Source organism: Pleurodeles waltl, chromosome 11, assembly GCF_031143425.1.
Source record: "Pleurodeles waltl isolate 20211129_DDA chromosome 11, aPleWal1.hap1.20221129, whole genome shotgun sequence".
Classification (NCBI taxonomy): Eukaryota; Metazoa; Chordata; class Amphibia; order Caudata; family Salamandridae; genus Pleurodeles; species Pleurodeles waltl.
In genome coordinates, this window is record NC_090450.1 from 35,154,290 (window position 1) to 35,178,179 (window position 23,890).

Consider the following 23,890-nt stretch of genomic DNA (forward strand, 5'->3'; position numbering starts at 1 on the left):
GTTAGAACCCTAATACAGGATATTGCAATAGTCCAACTGAGATAGGACTGTCACCAGGTCAATGGTCTGTCGCTTATTGGGGAAAAAAAAAGAATAGGCTTAAGACTCCTCTTAGATTGATCATTTTAAATGCAATAACGTTTTTTTTGTTCCACTTTTACAGCTATACCCTCACAGTTCTGATTCTTAAACACCTATCCTATTTTGTTACTCAAAAAAATTGCTCCACATGCAGGTTCACTCTGAAGCTTGCAGGGTGTGGGCTATTAAAGCAAAGTGGTGATATATTTTTTTTGTGTACAGATTTTTTTTTAAAACTAATTCACATTGAATACATTTTACTTGCACATCAGTCAGAAACAGGAAGTAGAAATGGTCTATGGTAGAGTACAAGGTAAAACATTTATTTTGTAGAAGAGCATCAAGTTTAGTAATCCAACAGATCATTCTGACTAAAAATCATAGCTTTGAGCCATTTTCTGAATTACTTAGATAACTCTTTGCATTTGTACTAACCACAGCATGATTACATTATTGATATGCTGCTTTCAAGCATGTATACTGTTTTTAAACACTGTATATCAGTCTTTGTAGTACAAGGATGTGAATGATACACTCTTTAATAAATCTGTGGGATTTGAGTATGAATAAGTTGATTTTGCAAGCCAACCAAGGTATGGTACAGTAGCAGGACTTATGTTGTCTGAAAGCTAAATGTTCTAAGTTATAGGATCTTCATTGACTTTTGTGGACCCCACTTCATCAGTACTAGAACCCAGGGACCCCCACCGAATCATTATTGGAATCCACCCCCCTAACCCCCAATGAGTCATTACTGAAAGCTGGGGACCTAATCTCTTAATATTATTACATTTACTAAGCAGTCACGGACCCCTTGAGGAAACATCACTGCCCCCCCCCCCCCCAGGGGTCCCCGGACCACAGGTTGAAAACCACTGCATTAGAACGATTCCCAGCTGCATGGGGGGCTGAGGAATTCCCTGCTCTCTCTGAGGACCCTGGAACACTTTTTCCATATACTATTTTGAAAGCGTGTGCACAAATGTCACTGTCCCTTATTAAAGAGCAGCACCTTCTAAATATCCTATCAAGACAGAATTTTCCCCCCATATTTATACACTCATTTATTACAAACAATTGTTGAATGAGTGCTAATAGAGATCCGATAGGCATTGCATAATCCTAGTGGAAACATAGGTCGCCTGTACCTTTTAAGAGCCTACATGTTTTCCCAATCCTGGAATGAACTGTATTGGCAATTGCCACTCAGTTCTTTTTCTGTCTTCCAGGAGTGGGGCATAAAAACACAATGTGTGTCACTTCTTAACCAATTTCCACAGGTTTTTTTTCTTTCAGAACTTTGGATTTATCACTTTATTTTACTTATTGTCATCTCTCAGGTTCTTTTAAAATATTTCTTTAGCTTTTCCAGTGACAGCGCAGTGCTTTCACTCTTTAAGAAGTGCCTTTCATGTGGCTGAAATAAAGTAGCTTAAAATCCACATCGAGTATGCCTCCAGAATCCCCATACCACTGCTGAATTTGAATTTTTTGCAACTGTGTCCAAAAGACACGGAAGGACCGTTAGCATTTGGACAGTGGTAGCAAGCGGGGAGACGTTAAGGCTTCGGAGAAAGAGAAAGCAAGAATTACTTCCATTGAGTGTTCCACCCCAAATCACACCAGAAATGAGAGATCCGTAGATAAAAGATCCAGAAGGGAAGAAGATAATAGGCGGCGTCAGTCCCACCACTATGTTCAACAGAGAAACCTACTTGACATCAAGGAGATCGCCAACAGAGAGAGTTATGGTGCCTGCATGTTCCACATTGTGATTAGGATAGTTATTTATGTCAGTGCTACAGCAACACTTAAGTATCAGCAAGATCTTTGACGTTGAAGTACTCCCACTTCCTGCCGTCACTTTCTGCCTGACATCAAGACATGCTTGGCTGCCAAGAAGAGTACAGACACCAGGACACTAAATGTCAGAGCACTGCGCTGTTTCTCTCCAGTCAATATCAATAGTGTCTTTGTCTTCTGCATCTTCTGCGGCAGAAGAAGCGTCATCACCAAGAAAACCTTGGACTATCTTCTAGATGTGACACCAGCCCATCTTGGGCCTATTTCTTTGAGGATTTCAGCAGAAGATCCAGTACAAACAACGTTGAAGCTGCTGAATTTTCTTTCCTGTGACCCAAAAGGTGACAAGACCAGCATCAATGTCTCGGATCGGAAAGAGGCTTGTTTCTCCCAGAAAGTTACCTTGGACTCAGGAGTACCGTCCTTGGTGGAACCACAGAAGGGAGAAGTCTAGTTCAGGGTCTTGTTTGAAGTTGACTTGATTGGGTACAGACATCTCCACAAGATAACGTAGCCAGAGGCTGTGCAAAGTTAAACATTTCTCCTCAAGTCCCTCATACAAAAGACTAAGCTTATGGAGACCTTACTACCTTGCTCAGCACCTAGGTCATTACTTCCTCTAGTACCTAGTCTTTTGGAGCTGGTGGAGGAAAATATTGACTCCGGCAGCAATTAAGGCACATCACCTCTTAAATAAGCACAATCCTCGAGAGGAAGAGTCTGCTTTTCTACATCTTGATTTCCTCTCCTCACTCCCCGTGAATAAGGGGAAAGCAAAGGAAGTGATGGCACTGCAGGCAAAAATAGCTGTGATTGTACTGCTACCACGTCCTTGAAAGTTGCCAACTCTGGCTTCGACTTGGAGATAAGCAGACTTTAATACCCAATATAAACCAAAATGTTTTCCTACTGTCAACTACTACAGTTGTACTGATAAATAAGAGCCCCATTCCGGAACATATAAACCTATTATATTGCTTATTAGTACACTGTGAAGGAAATTATTATTGATTTAATAATGTATGCCTCATGACCCCCCTTTTTCGGATAATAAGCTAGTAAATTATGCAGGTTGATAAAGTGTGTTCCTATATTTGCATAATAAGACACAAGGCTGTTGCATTCTTAGAGGTCGAGATGTGAATAACACTGATTTAGCAGGCATTGCCGTTGCCACAAGACATAATGTTACATGTTTGCAAACTAAGATAGGAGCGTGTCTTGGTGAAATAAATGGAATTCAGTGTTTGTATACCTTCAAAAAATGAAACGGGGAATGTAATTGTTTGTTTCCTTCTACATTCGATATTTGTATTGTACTTCAGTACTCTATTTGCACTCTGATTTTTGTTGTTGATAATCTGAGAAAGCAAATCTGTGTATATTAACTTTGTGGTGTTTCTCATACTGTGTCATCCAGTTTATAGTTACACCGTTTTTATCGTAATCGAGACACATCTTTAGTGTCTGTTTTGAATTGTGTTGGGTCAGTGTGTGTGTGTGTGTGTGTGTGTGTATGATATTAATAATTAATGTAATACTTTTTTGTTATTTACATCCCTGGGGAAGCTCTCAGTTGAAGAGTGAAACGTGTTGACTTTAATGTCCAATTTACTTTGCAGCTGTCGGGGCTAACATATAATAAATAAGAAGTAAAAAATAAAAAAGTAATACAAAACAAGGTGCAGTATGGTCGTCAGGACACTCCCGATAAGCCGTGGTTCAAAATAATAGCATATGTGAGGTTCACGAAAAGAGGAATGAGGTATCCATGGGAGAGAAAACAAAAAGAACAGTAGAGCAGGGTGCACAACCATCAGTCATGAACAACGGGATGACCCAAAGCCCACGCGGATGTATGCACTCTATTGGAACAAATAGGTGTTCAACAGAGAGCTAAAGCTGCCTATAGCTGAAACCTAAAGACTGTTGAGTATGTTAAATGGTTGAAATTGAGTTTGAAATCTAGAATGATACTGGGGTGGTTGTGCCATAGTGGTATGGTGTTTACGTTGAACAAAGCTAGTGTTTCCTATTATTGCGCGATATATGTACACACCAACATTGCGCTTGCAACTACTGCCCTCGCATACTCTGTTCTAATGTGTGTGATATGTGGATCATTTAGAGGTGGGGGTGGGTAGCTTCATTAAGTGAATGGCTCAGAAATATATACCACGTATTTTTTTTATTTTTTTTAAACCCAAGTTCTTCTCTGACGTACGGCATCATCTGCGGTTGCCATCTCTAGGGAAGAGGATGGCGCATGTATTCGGAGTAGGACATAAAACTAAACAGCTTGTTACTGTGGGAGTGGAACGTGACATTATTTGGGGCATATTATCCCTTGACAGGATGAGACACAGCAACTGTCTTTTCTCCTCCCCCCCCCTCAATTAATCAATTAATGGTCTCATTCTACGGTCAGAAAGGTAGACTAAGTACGTTTTGCCTTTTGGATAATTTTCTGCTCTGATGGTTTCTTTTGGATACCGTGGTATGCCCTTTCTGGTTTTGTGTCTGTTCTTGCTAAGTTTAACTTTATCTGTTTTCTGATCTGAACCAGAAATGTCTGTGCTCAACAGTAGTCCTTTCAAATTTGACTTTTTCCATTAAGTTAGCAGACCGAACTCTTCAGTAGGCACCTTCTAGGTAAGGCACGTGTTCTTATCAGTGGCCCAAGTACTGTGCTACTCTAGTATTTCAGGCTGCTATTCTCCCTTCTTACTTGTGCTTTTCAGTTCCCCATGTCCTTCTTGCCCACTCCCGTTCCTGGGCTCAAAAATATTGTTTCCCTGGTACGTCACTTTCTCTTCTGGCATTACTGTCACTTAAACGTTACAGGTGGTATGGGCACATAAGGGGAAAATACTCCCTGCTTGAATGATTTTCCAGATCCCTTCTTTAAAGGCTGAATTGTTCGGTGCACACAGGAAATGAAAACCTTGTTTTTTTTTATTTCTGATGCTTGGTAGCGGTTAGCATTAGAAAGGGAGACTTCTGTTTGAAGCTGCTAACCTCTGAGCTGGGGTCGGTGGTGAACAATGCTACTAGCTGTTTTATGCGTACAGTATTGCGTATAGGGTTTCCAGTTTTATATTTTTTAAACATTTCTGTCCATGTTTACCCTTAAGGTTTTCAGTTTTATATTTTTAACATTTCCGTCCATACCTACCCATTATTTTTCACCTTTGCAGTATTTATTCGTATTTAATGTGAGTAGAAACTTGTTTATCTCAACCTTTTTTTCTGATAAATGTATGCTCTTTTGGATATCTGTAAGGTTTTATGGTGTGCCCAGTAGATCTGTGCAGTACACACACCTGTAAACACAAGCATTGCAGTATTAGCACCTGCACATCTCAAGGCAGTTAAACTTTCTCGTGTCATGTTATCTCATTTTAACTGTGTATGCTGAGGGGTATCATTTGGGCATCTCGGCCATGCTTGACAGTGAGAAGGACGTAAAATATCGGATTAAAAAAGAAGGGAAACATATTTTCTGTCTCTACTTATGTCTGAAGTTCCGTAAAATATGAAAACTAGAATTTTTCATTGTATATTTTCCTGAAGACCCTATGAATCTTCGGCCTAAATGCATGTGTTTGTCCTGGCCTTGTTTGGAACCTCTGCTTGGATTGACCTGTTTTACAGCCCGATCCAACCTTCTTTGCTCATCTGTCGTGCCAATTCATTCCATACGCTGGCGGCGCTCTCTTCAGTGGAATGTAGGGCTAATCCATCCACCCCGCTTCTTCCTTTGTCTCTTGCTCTGTCCTCGGGTCACCATTCTTACCCTTGGCTGACTCTGCACAATTCCCTCATGGAGGGGTCAATAGTAAGTTTCCATCACTAGAAAGAGCAGCCTGGACGCTGTTGCTGCATTAGTAGAGTTGTCTCTTAAGAGAGCAAGCATTTTAATATTTTTCACTGGAGGATCAATGTATTTGACCTAGTTGGAAAGGCACGTCCATGCCCATGCCCATGCACTTGAATTTAAAGCACTGTTGACTCGGGAGGCAACTTAAGCACCCACTTTTAAAGTGACAATCGCCAAATGCAGTTCTTAATCAAAGATTTTCTCAGCAAGCCAACATTGTGAATTGTTATTTTTCTTCTACATTTCTCTGAGTAGTTTTTGCCTGGTCTTAATATGGACAGCCAATATGTGTTTCACACCCTTCGACTTGTGGGCCTGGGGCTTTGTGAATGCTGAATGTTACAAAAAAGGTCAGAAAAGAGAAAACAAGTGGAAAGTAATGTACAGAATAATGACAAAAGTCATAAGTTTGCAAATAGTTAACATATAACAGTACTTATTCTAAAAGCGAATCAGAATTCTAAGTGAGTTTGTGATCCACTCTCAAAGTTCTGTGATAAAATACATTATTGTCTTTGTTAGGACCGAACTATAATATGAGGACACTGGAGGTACACAGATATGCATCATTGAAAAGCCCCAAGGCTGTACATTTCTTATGTTGACCAGATGAAAGAAGAAAAAAAAAAAGAACACCCCCCCCCCTCCCCCCCCCCCCCCCCCAACCATTGGCTAACCTCACTGTGAGGGGCAGATTCTGATTTCTGTTATGAGAATCATCATCCCATTTGAAGTGCTTTCCTTCAGTGCAGGGAACTATTATGATTGTGTGTTTTTTTTTCTTTTTTTTTTTTGTGATGGCCGCGCTGCCCCCAAACAATAAAGTTTTACAAAAAGCTTGTCAAAACAAACGTTAGCACAGCCAAAAGGTTGGCCCCTAACATCTTACCAAATAGCTTTGCCAGTGCTTGTCTTTCATTCTTTTTATTGCTATTATGTGCCACAAACTAAAAAGATAAAAACATGCAAGCACCTAAATGTGGCCATTATATCCTTGCAATAAAAAGGTTAAAACTAAGAAACAGTTTTATAATTCATTTTAATATTATCATTTGTGAGGGAGACAAGAATAAGTTATCACTTACCATGCACTCAAGTTGCAACCAACTACAATTTTAAAACAGCAACTTTAAAAAGAAGATGTAAAATGAATCGCAATCTACACGGGCATTCAATATGCACACAAACTAAATAGCCAATATCTAAATTTAATATAAAAATGAATAAAATACACATTGAACCAGATTTGTCACTGAAGAGAAAGAAACTATTGTAGGCTAGGCAGATAAGAACAACGTGCACAGACTTTGCGCAGTCACTCAAAGTGAAGGAAGCCAATGGGTAAAGTGGGTAGACTCGTTTCCCCTAGATTGTTTGCTTGGTGCGCAGAGGCAAAATATGAATGATCACTTAACAGGCCAATGGATGATTTCTACATACCTAAAACTCTTCAGTAGATGTATATTTTGTATTTATTGGTGGGGTAAAAAAATAGTCTGTTGGGACATCCAAAATGGTAGATGTAATGACATCAACTGAACGTTATGTAGGTAGCAGTCTAGTTGTTCTGTAGCCTATCATGATTATCTGTGTAGGTAAACAGAGTTTGAGAACTTAATATGAAGCAAGACATCTGATGTCTCTAATTGAAATATTATATGGTCCCTTAGGGCAAAGACTGTAGAAGTATAAGCAGTGTGAGTATATGAGTGTTTAAATCGTCATTGTGGTGCAGTTCTAGTGTGTGTGCCTATCTGTAAAAGCGAAAAAGACCTAAGGATGTTGTATGCAACCTCAAGTGAGTCCAATATCTATAGCCATCCAACATGAAAGTCTCATTATGAGTGACAAAATAAAATTATTGAAAAGCCCCCGAGTTGTCCTATATCCACTGCACAGCTTGACTGGATATATTTTCTAATATGTGTACATGCAGTACTTTGGAAATAATGCAATCATGCCACAAATCAGTTTTATTTTACACAGCCGGTGATAGAGAGCAAAATATAATCAGTCACACTGAGACAATGTACAGCATAGATTTGGACACAGGACCATTAGCATGATTTTGAGGCCATGTTTTGTGTACATACTGGTCAGATAGCAACATCCAGGAGTCCAATGTTTGCACAAGATAATTTGCCTTGTTCTCTGTAAGGCAATAGGACGTGAGTAAGATACAAGTGGAGAAAGGACAGCGTTGGGGTATAGGATGGTGTTGGAGCCATGGTTGACAACCAAGGATTAATCCATGTGTTGTTTGACCAGCTGATGAGGTTTGGGAAAAGACAGTCCGTGTAGGAGTCCAGACAGTAGAGCAGGTAAAATTGTTTTGATATTGATTGAGCTAGGTTGGTTAGTACAGACAGTGGTGTATTTCGATGTCTGTGTTGAGGCGGTGGCCTACTGAGTCCAACTGTAATATCTATTCGCTTTTCCTTCTGTGCACTATTAATTTCCACTTGCTGCCCTCGGGAGATATTTGTTCAGTTACAAAGATGTTGAAGTCTTTATTGTGTTCATGTTACGGCAAGAATTGTTCAAAAAGTTGTGTCCTAGTAGACCACTTGAACATATATTCCCTTACTACGTATTCACGTATCTATTTATTTAGTACCATAGTCCTACTGTACTTGAGAAAAAATAAAGTAAATTAAAGCAAAAATAATAATAATGAATAAATGTAAATAATAATTATTAAAAATGTGTGTATATATACATATATAAATGAAATTATAAATACATACAAATAATATAAATTTACTCTTGTAGGCTTTACTTTGTCTACTCACTCTACTTTCATCTCCAAAATAACCCCTCCTAAGCTCCCCTCCCCCCCCCCACACTTCCACATCTAGCTCTCCCCAAACCTCGGTTTACTACCATGATCTCCCAAACAACCCTATTAAACTCTCCCTCATTTATCTTACCTATGACTCATCCAAAACCCCTCCTGCTACTATGATCTCCCTAACCGTTTCCACAGACTCTTCCCTCCTCCATCTCTCCTTTACTCATCCCAAGCCTCAACCTATTACTATAAAGTCCCAATTAACACTTCTGGATTCTTCCCTCCTCTATCCCTCCATTACTCAAGTCAATCCAACTAACAAACTCACATATCCTCTGCTCAGATTAACTCCTAATAATACTAAAACTGTACTCCTATTTCCCTATACTAATCCACCACTAAGTCCTAGTGTGCTACTCGCCGAAAAGTGATTTGACGCCTTGTCAGGGGTAGTAGGCGCTATATAAATACTAACACAATTACAATATAATCTTTGTATGTTCCGATATTGTTAATGAATTTCTTTCTTAAATGAGCAAATGTCATGCCAAGGTATATTTGCTAGCAAGGACATGTTAAGATGTATCGCACGTGGTTACAGTAACTGTTCACTCGTATGGATGCAGTCTTAGGGCTTTTTTATGTGATAGTCTGTGGATGGCAACCCTCTTCTGCAAGAATGGCATTTGTTGCAGTACCCTTGTAGTGAAGTTTGACCAGTATTTTAGTGTTGTATATATAAATTATGGGATACAGAAAATCAACATGACTGCAAAAAATGCTTGAAGTAATTTTGGTGTTCCTGGTATTATGGTTCATTTTGTTAATGTGATTTTGCAGTAAAGTATATGATCCTCGCCATATTAAGAGTGTATCAATATTGTGCTGCCACCAAATTATTACGTGGGTTGTGTAGTCTGAGAAGGTAATGTCCCATAGGCAATGGTTTTCAGCTTTGCCCAGTCAATCACATTTTCCACCCATGGCCGCCCCATGTGTTTAGATGAGCTTCATTGTTAAACACAAACATTTTATTTCCAAAACGGAAACCTAGGATCTAACGTATAATTTAGTTGCATCCGCATATAATGCAGTAACGTGCCAATCTGGTGACAGGTTCTTTCTTGGTGGCACCAAGGCCACTTTTTTTTTTCTTTACAGATGTACAGTCATAATACCACTATTGTTACCAGTAGGTATATTTTGTTGACACTCAGTATATTCACGTTTGGTGAGCACATCTATGGTATCTCACATGTAAGTCAATAAATTCTTCATCAGTATATTATTCTACCCTTTAGCAGACTGAGTACGCTGAGTACAATTGAGTGGCCTTTTAGTGAAAATCTATTTTTGTGTATTTTTGGTAAGAAATAAAATGTAGCTCTGGTGGTGTGTTCCGGAAAAATATTTTTTTTCCTCTGGGGTGACAAGACCTTATGCATGACTTCTACTTGGTTTAGTCTGAAGGTCTAGAGTCTTAGTCGTTGGGTATCACTAAGTTTATTGGGTGTCAAAAAGGTGACTTTTATATAGCCATTGGTATGTAGAGTGACTACATTACCCCCTTTGTGTTACTTCTTAATGATATTCTGATCCTTCTGAAGTTGACTAATTGCTTATCTTTGTTCCTTATTTGTATTGGACTCTAGGTATCTTCCTTTCATGTTGTATTTACAATGATGATGTTCAATGTCATTCATGGTTATCAAACAGAAAACGTAAATGGTATTACCGGATGAGAGAAGAGGTGTAAATATTGATTTAGGCTTGAAATTTCTCTCCATGTGGCATGATGTATCTATTCTTAATTTCCTTAATGTATTTTGTATTCCTGGTTCTCCCTATTAGTCCATATTTGATAGTGTAGAGATGATGCATATTGGATGTAAGTCACCTGAGGTAAATGCAGTGCTGAGTGGTGGTTTCTAAGTACAAGTAGGTTTTGGTGGTTTATCTTGGAAGAATGAGTGTAGCTTTAATTTTCTAATGAATTTAAATTCGTCTTATTTGGTTTGGGCGATGTTCCAATGTACCATTGGGCAAAAGGACAATGATGATGATCATCATGATCTAAAGTTGTATTAGATTGAAGTTAGTTGATGATAAATTCAGACTTAGGTCTGTGGTGTTTGATCCTTTTGCACTTCCTTTTGACGTGCTCACATTTGAACTCTCAGACTTGATATTTGGTTGTTTGAGTACTTTCTTACATTTAGTGTTTTCATGCCCTAGATAGGTTTGTTGTAGTTTTGTGAATAGCCACCTCAGAGACAATAGACGTGAATTGGAAAAATCCGATCAGCAAGCACATGACAGAATCTCCAAAGTACCAACATGTGGTTGGCTAAATTTGTACCCAAGATTAATTGAATGTCCAGATCCGTGCAGACAAACGGTTGCATGGTAGCTTGAGCTCGCTAATGTGGGGAAGGATAAGGAGAATTACTTGTGACCATAAATGAGGCACTTTTGGAAGTTAATTTTGGGCCAGTGGCTGTACAAATACCTTTTGTACCAACTGCCCAACCATTACCCCTTCTCATTTGCCTACCTGGGGAGAATATTCAAAGGGACCTTTGTTCTATTACCTTCGTTGGTATGGTTGATAGGTGTTGTACTTGTTTCTGGTACTGAGTTTCGAGAGGGTTTTGTGATCTGGTTAACTCCATTTTAATTGTTTTTTTTCCTGCAGCCACCAAAGCGAAGACAAAGAACAGTGGAAGACTTCAACCAATTCTGTACATTTGTATTGGCATATGCTGGATATATCCCCTACCCCAACGAGGTAAGTTCCTTTTGTACACATACTTACTCTGTTTTAACTAGACATGAGCATTTTTGTAGGTTTGAGACATAAGGCTCAGTTTACAGCCCTTTTCGAGACCCCCTTATCTTGAAAGTGCAGTAGGTCAGATCTGTCTTGTTTGGGGGTGGGGGGGACCTCGGAATTAATTTTAACTGTATGTCAAAATGCAGAATACTTGGTATCAAAGGTGAGCTATACATGTGTCCTTAACGTTAAACTTGGAAAGGCATTGCAAAAACCTATTTTCAGTATTATGTCCAGGAGGAAGTTTTGGTAAATATTGCACTAAAGCTAGGTACTTAATGATCTGATATGCTGTGTATCCTGCCTGTATTGTCTGAAAGGTTATGACCACTAAGCACTGAATCCCCTTCATCAGCTCCCTCTAAATGATAGAGGGACCTTAAAAACTTTCTGCCTCTACATACAGCTCTCCAAGGGCGTTCCCCGAATGACCTTACAAAATTCTTCGTTCCTTACGTATCGACCAGAGGTCTGCGATCCAGCAGCAACTATCTTCTAGTCATTTGATCAACTGGATTCACGAATTGGTGGTCAAACTCTGTGTTCTGGGCTGCTCCCTGAAGGTCTCATTTTCATGACATCTAAGGATTGAGGATGACTGCCACATTCGGTAAAATCGCAAGATTTCCCTCCATTCTGCTGCCTTTTGGAGAATCTAGTCCTTATGAAGTCGTCCTATTATTTGGTTCTTGTAGCCTTGACTGGTCTGATGCTTAAATCCGGCACATGCTCCTCTTTGGTTTTCAGGATTCTGTTCTTTTGAAGGCTTTATCATATTAAGGACATAGGGCCTCATTCTGAGGCCAGGCGGGCGGCGGTTGCCGCCCGCCTGGCGGGAACCGCCATATGGCCGCTCCGCGGTCGAAAGACCGCGGAGGCCATTCTGGCTTTCCCGCTGGGCTGGCGGGCGACCGCCAGAAGGCCGCCCACCAGCCCAGCGGGAAACCCCTTCCCACGAGGAAGCCGGCTCCGAATGGAGCCGGCGGAGTGGGAAAGGTGCGGCGGGTGCAGTTGCACCCGTCGCGAATTTCAGTGTCTGCTAAGCAGACACTGAAATTCTTTGTGGGGCCCCCAGGGGCCCCACGACACCCCATACCGCCATCCTGTTCCTGGCGGGCGAACCGCCAGGAACAGGATGGCGGTATGGGGTGTCGGAATCCCCATGGCGGCGCAGCAAGCTGCGCCGCCATGGAGGATTCCTGAGGGCAGCGGAAAACCGGCGGGAGACCGCCGGTTTTCCTGTTCTGACCGCGGCCAAACAGCCGTGGTCAGAATGCCCTGCGGAGCACCGCCAGCCTGTTGGCGGTGCTCCCGCCGAGGACCGCCGGGGTCGGAATGACCCCCATAGTCTTTTGCAACATATTGGATGCTATCTGTACATCCTCATCAGAGGAACTGCTTGGTTCATTATCTGGGTTTCGCAAAACACTATTCCACCACCTGTTGTTCTCAGTATGTACCCTTTGCTAAAGTGCTGTGTGACCACTGATGTATGGTTAGTAGCAGCGTTTTGCAAAGACCTACATAAGTATATTGGACAAAGTGTGCCCTTTTGGTGGCCCTAGGATGCAGCCATCAAGTGTCATATGATGCAGTGCAGTGTGATATATAAATGCTCTAGATTGTATTGCAGATGTACTAGAAAAAAACCCTACTTCTGAAAATCTGGTGGTCCAAACTTTAACCAACAAGGTGAATATCAGTTCATTTCCTACAACTCCTCCAGCTAGAGAGTCGAAAATCACTGAGGCTTTCGAAGGAAACAAATATTCTCTTTGGGCATCCTAGCATTGCAGTTGGACAATGTAGTTTGATTGCTTAGCACCATAAACACAACCTCTTGGGCATGTCCAGCAGAATTTTGTTGGATGTCCAAAAGGATATTAGGGCAGCACTTGCTCAAACATTCAGCAAAATACAAGATTTGTGCTGGCCCTGATACTACTGCGAAGATCGGTTGGCACTAGTCCAACAAGATCTTGCTTTGACAAAAGTTAAAGGTTATTTATCAGACTTATTTTTGCTGAGCAGCCATCTTTAAGTACCTGGTTGGGATGCAGTTTCTGAATGGTCTGATCTTGTATGTGCCTGCCAAAACCCTTTATTATGCCCATGGAGCCTCAATCTGGTTCTTACGTTATTGATATGCCTCCCATTTGAGCCTATGCAGTGCTGCTTCATAGGATTGTTCACAGTGAAGACAACGTTTCCTATTGCAATCATGTCAGCTCAATAAGTGAGTGAAGTGAGTGACTTTCTGTCCAGGAACCGTACACCCCCACCTTCTGCGACAAGTTGGTGCTAAAGTCCAAGACAGCGTTTCAAAGGTTGTAACGCCTTTCCACATTTGGCAGGCTATTACCCAACTGACGTTCTTTGCTCCTCCTCATCCATCCAAGGAGTTAGAGAGACTCCATCACCTAGACCTGAAGAGAGCACTGAGCTTCTACATCAATCTCACTGAAGAACATTGGATTGAAGATCAGCTCTATGGGTTTTGTTCTCTCTGGAGTGAAGAAGCGAACTAAAATGCTGAAACAGACAATCTCCAGATGAATTGATTGCTGTTTAAAGATCGGTTATGGCCTAGCCAAAAACTGCCTTTGAAAGGACTGCAGGCTCATTCCACTTAAGCCAAAGCTGCTACCAGCTGTTTGGATATCTGCTGGGCTGTGGCATGAGCATCAGTTCACACCTTTACGAAGCACTACTGGCAAAATAGACAGGTCCGGTGGGCAGGGTACATCGCTTGTTTACGCCTGTAGTATTTCTTGGCTTGAGCCATTTGAGAGACTACATCTGGGAGGTACTGCTTTTATACCTATTTACAAGGTTAGGAATCTACAATTAGAAGTATCCATCAGAAGAACAAGGGCCTGATTACAATTTTGGAGGAGGTGTTAATCCGTCCAAAATGTGACGGATAAATCCACCAGCCGTATTACAAGTTCCATAGGATATAATGAACTCATAATGGACTCGTAATACGGCTGGTGGTATATCCGTCACTTTTGGGACAGATTAACACCTCCTCCAAAGTTGTAATCAGGCCCAAAGTTCCTTACCTTTGGTAACAGTTTGTTAGGTGGATACTCCAATTCAGTACTATAACTCTCTGGTCCTCAAACTTTCTGACACAGTCAAGCCCCGTTCAGATCTTCTAAGGGTAGATCAAGACAATGGTAAGGATACTACTAAAACTTATTCAGAGGTAAAAGTAGGTGGGGGGGCAGCATCCATGCTTGTTCAAATCCTTACCCTTGCAGATACTGCAGGTAACGGGCGGCAAATAGTCTGCCGTTGGGATGGGGGTTTTCTTATGTTAGACAACTTAGCTCTTGTATGGTGTGGGTTTAGTGTCTTGGCATTGAGGTCTATTAGCAAACAACAATGGGGAGAAGTAAGTGCAAATAGTAGTATGGCTTAAAAAAAAAATGGAAAGAACAGTTTAGTTTACAGAGCCTTTTTAAAGTGATCTTTATTTAGCGAAATAAATCAATGTTTTGGATTGCCCGCCCCTTTTTTTTGCACTGGCACATAAAGCAACGAAGACATTTGAAGATTAGAGCTCACGTCTCTATATATGAATTCACAGATCAAGAAAAGGTTAGAAAAAGAAAGGGAGGAGGACACTGAAAATAGTTTTTTGACACAATGCATAGTGCCTTCAAATGAGCAACCCTTGGTAGTAGGAGCTAAAGAAGGGATCTAAGTTTAAATGAAAAATGGACTGCAGTATTCTGCATACGCAGACTCAGAGGAGACACTGGTAGGCCTAAATAAAGGCTACAGCTGAGCCCCAGGACGGGCTATCACTTTGCACATATGATAGCCATGTTTCGGTAAGAAGTCATGCCACTCCCAAGTCTTACCCCTGTGGCAGTCTCACACCAATGAATTCTCCACCACAAGGTGGGCTTTGGAAAGTGTGCCACGTATCTGAAAACACACTTTATACTGACTAACTATACTTAACTTATATTTTCTCAGTACATGTTGTACCTACCTTTAATCCTAGTGTCAATTTCTCTAGCTGGTGCTCTGAAGCGGTTTAGATCATGTAAATAATCACTGTAGCACAAAACAAGGTTAGACATGGCTGAAGTCAAATTCCAGAAAGAGGTGTTCCAGAGTTTTGCTTGGTAAAAACAAAATGTAACACCTCAGCAACCCAAGAAGCTTATAATAACTGGAAATCGAAATGGCAACCAAGCTGTTTTTCTTTTTTTTTTTTTTTCTTTTTTTTTATATAGAGCTAAGTGTTTGGTCACACTTGCATAGAAACAAAGGCCACAAGTCTGAGAGCAGGATCAAAATTAATGACTTCATTTCTAATGGGTTAAAGGATTGACCAGTTAATTTTATAGCAGTTTTATTGAGCAGAATTGACCATTAGCATTGCATGGCACATGAATGAACATACAGGAAATGACACAGCATGTACACGTTGCCCTAACGTGAGCAGCAGAAATATTCATTTAGGACTGACTTTAACTTTACACATTCATTCATATTCCTCCTCTCACTACAAATAATACTGAACTAGAAGAAATGCATACATCAAAAGCTAGAAATTAACAAACACCAAGCCAGCAGTACATTGAAGCAAAGCTTCCCTTCTTGTCTAAAACTTTTGATCTAATGGAAACCCACTCTCCTTTGGTATCCCGTGTAAGAAATTTCATTTCAGACAGCTGAATTCTACAGTGTATTAAAGTTGAAGGTGTACTTAGACATTATGTTTCTCCCCATATATTCTAACTGCTTCAAATGTCTTGAATCTATTTCAAATAAAGGTCACACTCCAGCCATAATTTTAAACTATTAGACAAGCCTATCATCTCAAACAAGTCCCATTCTCAGGTTAAATGGAATGACTCTTGCACCCTTAAAATCACCCCCCCCTGTCATCAGTCTGGGAAAAATCTGGAGCTTGCTCTTTTTGTACAAAATAGCTCTACTATTCTACTGGCCAAAATGATAGATCGTTTTCAACCTCTGTAAAACGACACAAACTAGATCCAGTATAGTCTAACCTATGCAGGCATTTCTTAGAGTCTCTCCTAGTGCTCAAGATCATTTACTGTTTTATTACAAAGCTATCCAAACATACTGTGAGAAAATAGAATCAACACTTTGAAATATTTAAATCTAAAATTACTCTTAACCACAACATTGTCACCTTAGGCCTACTGGTTATGTTAACCTGGACCCAAAACATAACTTGTGTGACAGTTACTTACTAGATGTAGTTACTTGTTCTAGGCATTAAAACTATCCTCAGTTTGGAAAATAAATCACCAATAACATCTACCATACTTGGTGGGCCTGGATTTGCTACGTTCTAAGCGCTGATGATAATATTGACAATACTAATTTTAGTGCCAATCAAGATCACTACAGAATAAACTGGACATGTATCTAGACAAGATTAAGCCAACATAAAAACACCAACCTCTCTAATCAATGCCTTTCAAATAAAATCCTCTTTAGATCACATAATTATGTGTACACCTTTACCTTCACAATTGCGTTTCACATATCAGGCGTAGCTTACAAATGTGTCAACAGCCACTTCTGCCATCCTTCCCTCTTTTTCCATTATCTGTTTTTTTTCTGCATTTTCTCACCTTTTCTCCCCTTTCCTCTCCCTCAAACTTATTGGGCAGTAAAAAAAAAAAAAAAAAAAAAAAAACTTGCCCTCCATGTGTACACGCTCTGTCCTCGCATGTTTTCCATATATTGCCCTAACAAATTTTCTCAGACATGTATATTCATACCAGGCCATGCATTTGTTGTCTTATTTTTCAATTAAATTATTTCGAAAGGAAAAAATATCAGTTCTTGATGACAAATTCTAGATACATGGCTCAATATTAGCGCATTCTGAATACCAGTAGAAGACTGCCAAAATTAATAGTGTTTTTAGTAACAGGCAGTGTAATAAGTCTGCAGATTGCTGAAAAAAAAGAATTGCAAAGTGCTTTCTGGCACAATGCTTTCTGCCAACTTTCGATTCCTTGTCGAGGTTCCAGTGTACCCATAATGGTCTTTACGTTGAGAAGGAGCATTTGCCGTATAACCTCAACTACCTTTTATAAGGCCAAAAAATACATAAAAACTGGTACAGGCTACAGCATTTTTTTTTAAAAGAAAACGGAGATGTTTCTTGAGGAACTTGCCCACCACTGGATGTATATGGAGCTGTACCCTCCTTCAGAAGACTTAAGACTGCTCAAGGTGGGGTACACCCCAGAGTTTAAAAACTGCTGATCTAACTGCAGATTCCTCTCCAACTGTCCCTGATAGTAGAAGGGACTCTTTTAGTCCATACAAAAAAGATTCCATCACTTCAGAGGCGGACTGACCAGATGTGGAGCCGCTTCACACCACATGCCGGTGTGCAAGGTAATTGCTGAGAAAAAGTACGGGATCCAGTATGGCGTATGTTGGTATTCACAAATTGAGGAATCTTCGGTTAGATTAAACATCCACTAGAAGCAGCATTACCAAAGGTAAGTAACTAACTTGTTCATTGATGACCAGACTTACTTTGGCGAGTACCTGTATGATAGCAATGATTATTTGTTTCCCCCATTAACTGCAAACCCAATGATAATACCTACCACCTTATCATCTACACCTTCTTGGTCGACCTCTACATCAGTCACTTTTACACTTATGAAGTTCTCATCAGCATCGGTGCATTCTTATGTGGAGGAAGAGATCTAACTACCATCAGAGGAAGAGGACAAAGAAGGTAATGAGGAATGGGAAAACTATATCCTGGGCCACTGGATTTATGTGGCATGGGAGGATCAAATCATGCAGCAAGAAAATAAATTATGCAGCATAATGCACCACATTATTTGATAATTTTAACATGTAAAATGACGTAATACTATCTAGACAAAGGTTTCACTTCATTAGAAAAAACAACAAGTGATGGACGGAATGCTGAACATTGTCAAACATTCACCCCCAGTCACAGATCTGGGTTTAATCCATCGTTTTTTTGCTGCCCATGCCATTCCAGTTTGGACCCAGCCATATGCAAATCAGTCTTGACCCTGTTCCCCGTGGGAACAGTCCAGCCCGAACTGCTAGGCCAGGTCTTCCCTGGACTGGAAACAAGCATCCTGGGACCGGTTTCGGGGTTTCACCCCTCATCAGCCAGGCTAGCTTGAATCCAGTGGCATGGGAAGCACGGGACCCATGTCTGGGCATACCCTTCCCACTTAGGGCGACAAATGCAAAAACAACAAGTGATGGACGGAATGCTGAACATTGTCAAACATTCACCCCCAGTCACAGATCTGGGTTTAATCCATCGTTTTTTTGCTGCCCATGCCATTCCAGTTTGGACCCAGCCATATGCAAATCAGTCTTGACCCTGTTCCCCGTGGGAACAGTCCAGCCCGAACTGCTAGGCCAGGTCTTCCCTGGACTGGAAACAACCGTGCTTCCCATGCCACTGGATTCAAGCTAGCCTGGCTGATGAGGGGTGAAACCCCGAAACCGGTCCCAGGATGCTTGTTTCCGGTCCAGTGAGGACCTGGCTTGGCAGTTCGGTCTGGACTGTTCCCATGAGGAACAGGGTCAAGACTGATTTGCATATGGCTGGGTCCAAACTGGGGTGGCATGGTGAGCAAAAGAACGATGGATTAAACCCAGATCTATGACTGGGGGTGAGTGTTTGACAATGTTCAGCATTCCGTCCATCACTTGTTGTTTTTGCTTTGTCGCCCTAAGTGGGAAGGGTATGCCCAGACGTGGGTCCCGTGCTTCCCATGCCACTGGATTCAAGCTAGCCTGGCTGATGAGGGGTGTAACCCCGAAACCGGTCCCAGGATGCTTGTTTCCGGTCCAGTGAGGACCTGGCTTGGCAGTTCGGTCTGGACTGTTCCCAGAACTGGGGTGGCATGGTGAGCAAAAGAACGATGGATTAAACCCAGATCTATGACTGGGGGTGAGTGTTTGACAATGTTCAGCATTCCGTCCATCACTTGTTGTTTTTGCTTTGTCGCCCTAAGTGGGAAGGGTATGCCCAGACGTGGGTCCCGTGCTTCCCATGCCACTGGATTCAAGCTAGCCTGGCTGATGAGGGGTGAAACCCCGAAACCGGTCCCAGGATGCTTGTTTCCGGTCCAGTGAGGACCTGGCTTGGCAGTTCGGTCTGGACTGTTCCCATGAGGAACAGGGTCAAGACTGATTTGCATATGGCTGGGTCCAAACTGGGGTGGCATGGTGAGCAAAAGAACGATGGATTAAACCCAGATCTATGACTGGGGGTGAGTGTTTGACAATGTTCAGCATTCCGTCCATCACTTGTTGTTTTTGCTTTGTCGCCCTAAGTGGGAAGGGTATGCCCAGACGTGGGTCCCGTGCTTCCCATGCCACTGGATTCAAGCTAGCCTGGCTGATGAGGTGTGAAACCCCGAAACCGGTCCCAGGATGCTTGTTTCCGGTCCAGTGAGGACCTGGCTTGGCAGTTCGGTCTGGACTGTTCCCATGAGGAACAGGGTCAAGACTGATTTGCATATGGCTGGGTCCAAACTGGGGTGGCATGGTGAGCAAAAGAACGATGGATTAAACCCAGATCTATGACTGGGGGTGAGTGTTTGACAATGTTCAGCATTCCGTCCATCACTTGTTGTTTTTGCTTTGTCGCCCTAAGCGGGAAGGGTATTCCCATGCCACTGGATTCAAGCTAGCCTGGCTGATGAGGGGTGAAACCCCGAAACCGGTCCCAGGATGCTTGTTTCCGGTCCAGTGAGGACCTGGCTTGGCAGTTCGGTCTGGACTGTTCCCATGAGGAACAGGGTCAAGACTGATTTGCATATGGCTGGGTCCAAACTGGGGTGGCATGGTGAGCAAAAGAACGATGGATTAAACCCAGATCTATGACTGGGGGTGAGTGTTTGACAATGTTCAGCATTCCGTCCATCACTTGTTGTTTTTGCTTTGTCGCCCTAAGTGGGAAGGGTATGCCCAGACGTGGGTCCCGTGCTTCCCATGCCACTGGATTCAAGCTAGCCTGGCTGATGAGGGGTGAAACCCCGAAACCGGTCCCAGGATGCTTGTTTCCGGTCCAGTGAGGACCTGGCTTGGCAGTTCGGTCTGGACTGTTCCCATGAGGAACAGGGTCAAGACTGATTTGCATATGGCTGGGTCCAAACTGGGGTGGCATGGTGAGCAAAAGAACGATGGATTAAACCCAGATCTATGACTGGGGGTGAGTGTTTGACAATGTTCAGCATTCCGTCCATCACTTGTTGTTTTTGCTTCACTTCATTAGAACCAGCCTGACACCCAAATGCAAGAAAAAGCAAAAGAAAGATGACCAGCCAACCTTTTGTGATTGGCCATCTACTGTGCATCACTCGTGCTCTACATCAAGCTGACTGGAGCAGTCACTTGCATAGTGCAAATCTTAATGTAGGCCTTTACTTCCATCCATCATCCGACAGGGTGGGGGCTCACATTGGATGCATTCCCGGAGGGTTGTGCAGGTTGATGGGCATTGTTAAAGAGTGGCCTCTGGTTTAGCCTAGAGAAGAGGCTCCATGTCAATATCCAGGAGCTCCATGCCTTACCATACGACAGTCTACAATTGTTCTTCCTTAGACTTGGAGGTCAAGCAGTCTTTATCACGATGGACATCGCCACATTGATGTTTTACAATGCCAAGCCGGGAGGAACGAGGTTCTAGTACCTGTCAATAGAGGTGCAACTGTGGTAGAACTGCACATTTTCTCAACCAGGTCGACATTGAGCACTCCCCAGGATGCCAAAGCAATTAGGTGGATGCACTAGGTTGAACACTGTCAGACTGCAACAAGTGGCAGCTTCAACAAGATCATTGCACAGCATCTTCCACAAGTGAGGTCCCCCCACACTGAACCTGTTTTGCCACCTTGAGCAACAGAAAATGCCAGCGCAATAATAGCAGATTTTGGCAAACAGGATGCAAAGGCAATTCTTTTTCTATCAGATGGTCCAGCATCTTTGCGTACGCCTTTTCACAATTTCCCGGGATCTCCAGGGTATTGAGGAAGCACAGGTGGATCATTGTACTCTGATGCTCCTTGTTCTGACATCGCAACAACAGTACTGGCTTGCTGAGCTCCCGAATCTTATCATTGACAATGCACTCCATGCTTCTTTCCAGACACAATGGAGATATAGTCCACCATGACTTCCGGACACTGAGCCTGAAAGCATGATTCCTGATGACCTGGAGTTTGGTCATTTGGATCGGACAGCGGCATGCAGAAAAATCCTGGTGCAAGTCCGGGCTCCAGTAACCACAAAGACCTATAACTCCAACTGAAAGTGTTTCTGTGTCTTATGCAGAGCCAAAGGATTCCATCCAGTGACTGTAAACCCCCCCTCAAATACAACAGTATTTGCTGAACCTAGACAAGAGCAGTCTTAAACTCTTGTCACTATTATTCCATCTGGCAGCAGTTTCACGATTTTGAGGAACAGAAGACATTTCAACCATTCTTTTCCCACAAAGAGTCGTAAAACAATTTATAAAACAACTTTTCAGAGCATTACCTTCTGTACAGCACCCAGAAGTACACCCCTGGTAGTTCAGTGCTGCCGTCAGTCAGCTCATGCTGCCTCCATTCGTGCCGATCATCAAAGTGCATGTAAAGTCAATTTCCTAGAAAATAGCTCACCTCCTAGCACTTACAGCGGCAAGAAGAGTAGTAGAGATGCAAGCATTTACTTTTTTCCACTTTACCTGGACAACGTTATTTTGCGTAACAATCCTAAATTCATACCTAAAGTACCTGCTGACTTCCATTTGAGAATGAGCCTTTCACCCAGTGCTTCTTTTTCCCCCCAAATGCCAGTGTCAGCAGAAAGGTCACTGCACACCCTCGATGTGCGCAGATGCATCAAATCTTCCCCCATTTCAACCCCCCCATCAAAGTAAATCTCAGGGCACCTGTACATTCTGTTGCAAGTGGTGCAAGATTTGCTTTCAAGAGGGTTTTGATTTAGGAAATGGGAGAGTGTTGCTACTCCTGCTATTTTCTCATCCTGACAAAAGATTAAAGGCTTTGGCGTATCTTAGATCATCGTCCTCTGAATCCCTTCCTATGGAATAACAAATTCAAAATGCTCGCACTGGCCCAGATTCTATCTGCCCTGGATCCAGATGATTAGCTGGTAGCCTTTGGGCTGCAGGACACCTACTTTCATATACCTGTCCCACAGAAGTTACCTCCCGTTCAAGGTAGTCCAGAAGTATTTTCAGTTTGCTGTGCTCCCCTTCATCCACAACAGTGCTCCTCGGATGTTCACAAATATGATGGCAGTGGTCACTGCCCATCTTCAGAGGTGAGGGATCTCAATATTCCCTTACCTTGACTGGTTGTTTATGTCAGTCAGGCATAGATCACCGCAAATCAACTCCTGACATTGTTGAGGTACATCTGACTCCATTGCAGAGGCTTCCTTTTATTAGAGCTGGCCAGGGCACGGTACATTTCAGGGTCTGCCCTTCATTTGAACGAGCTCAGGACATTCAAGCAATGTTTCTGATGTTTCAGCCTCTGTACTGTATCTTGGGGAGTGTAGTTTGTATACAATTGGACTAGCAGCAGATTTCTCTTCCCCATCCAGAGCAGATGATTGTAATGGCTGCTTCACTGCTGGGTTGAGGAGGTCATCTGGTGGAGGTAGAGATCAGAGGTCCATGGTCTCCAGTGGAAGCCTGGCTTCATAGCAATCTGTTTTTGTTGCAGGCCATTCGTCTGGCTATGTAGGCCTTCTTACTGCCCATCAAGGTGAGGCAGGTACAGGTCCTCAGACAACACCACTGTCTTATGGAATGGCAACAAGCAGGGATGGGTTGGCTCTTGTGCCAAGAGGCTAAGTTTCTCTAGAGTTGGCTAGAATATCAGGGCAGCTTCCTGATTGTGAACCCCTTGGCAGAATCCTGAATGCCAGGGCATACGAGAAGGACTGGGCATAAGCCGGATGAACCCATTGTAGGTAAAACTGTTAGGTGTTAATTATTCATTTTGTCCTTGGCCCAGCAAGGCCTTGCTTTGGGTACCATTAAATGTCATTAGTCAGCTCTTTTGGTTTTTATTTGTATTTAGCAGACCAACCATACATGTTTAGGTACTCCTTTTGTGATGCGGTTTGACACGTTCCCCAAACAGTTTGTGCTGCTTCAGTGGGACCATAACTTGGTCTTGTCATTTCTCATATGTTCTCCCTTTCATCAGCTGCACAGATGCTGGTTGGTCTTTTGACTTTAAGACTGTCTTTATCATCACAATCACTTAAGCTTGTGTGTGCATGAACTTCAGACACTATCGGAACAACCGCCCTATACCACCTTTGTTCAGACAAAGTTGTGCCTCTAGACTCGGGTGGCCTTCTTGCCGCAAGTTGTAGCTCCTTTGCACTTTGGACAGTCCATCACTTTCCAAGAATTATTTTTCCCCCGTCTCATCCCTCAAAAGAAGAGGAAACC

At 42.3% G+C, this 23,890-nt stretch overlaps 1 protein-coding gene across 1 annotated transcript in view; it reads left to right on the plus strand.

Moving 5' to 3' along the window:
• Nucleotides 1-23,890, plus strand: part of LOC138265325 (PHD finger protein 13-like) — a 112,660-nt gene that overhangs the window by 39,853 nt on the left and 48,917 nt on the right. Inside the window, exon 3 of the mRNA XM_069212946.1 lies at nt 11,251-11,343. Coding sequence (XP_069069047.1) covers nt 11,251-11,343 — 93 coding nt within the window. The remainder of the gene's footprint in view (nt 1-11,250; nt 11,344-23,890) is intronic.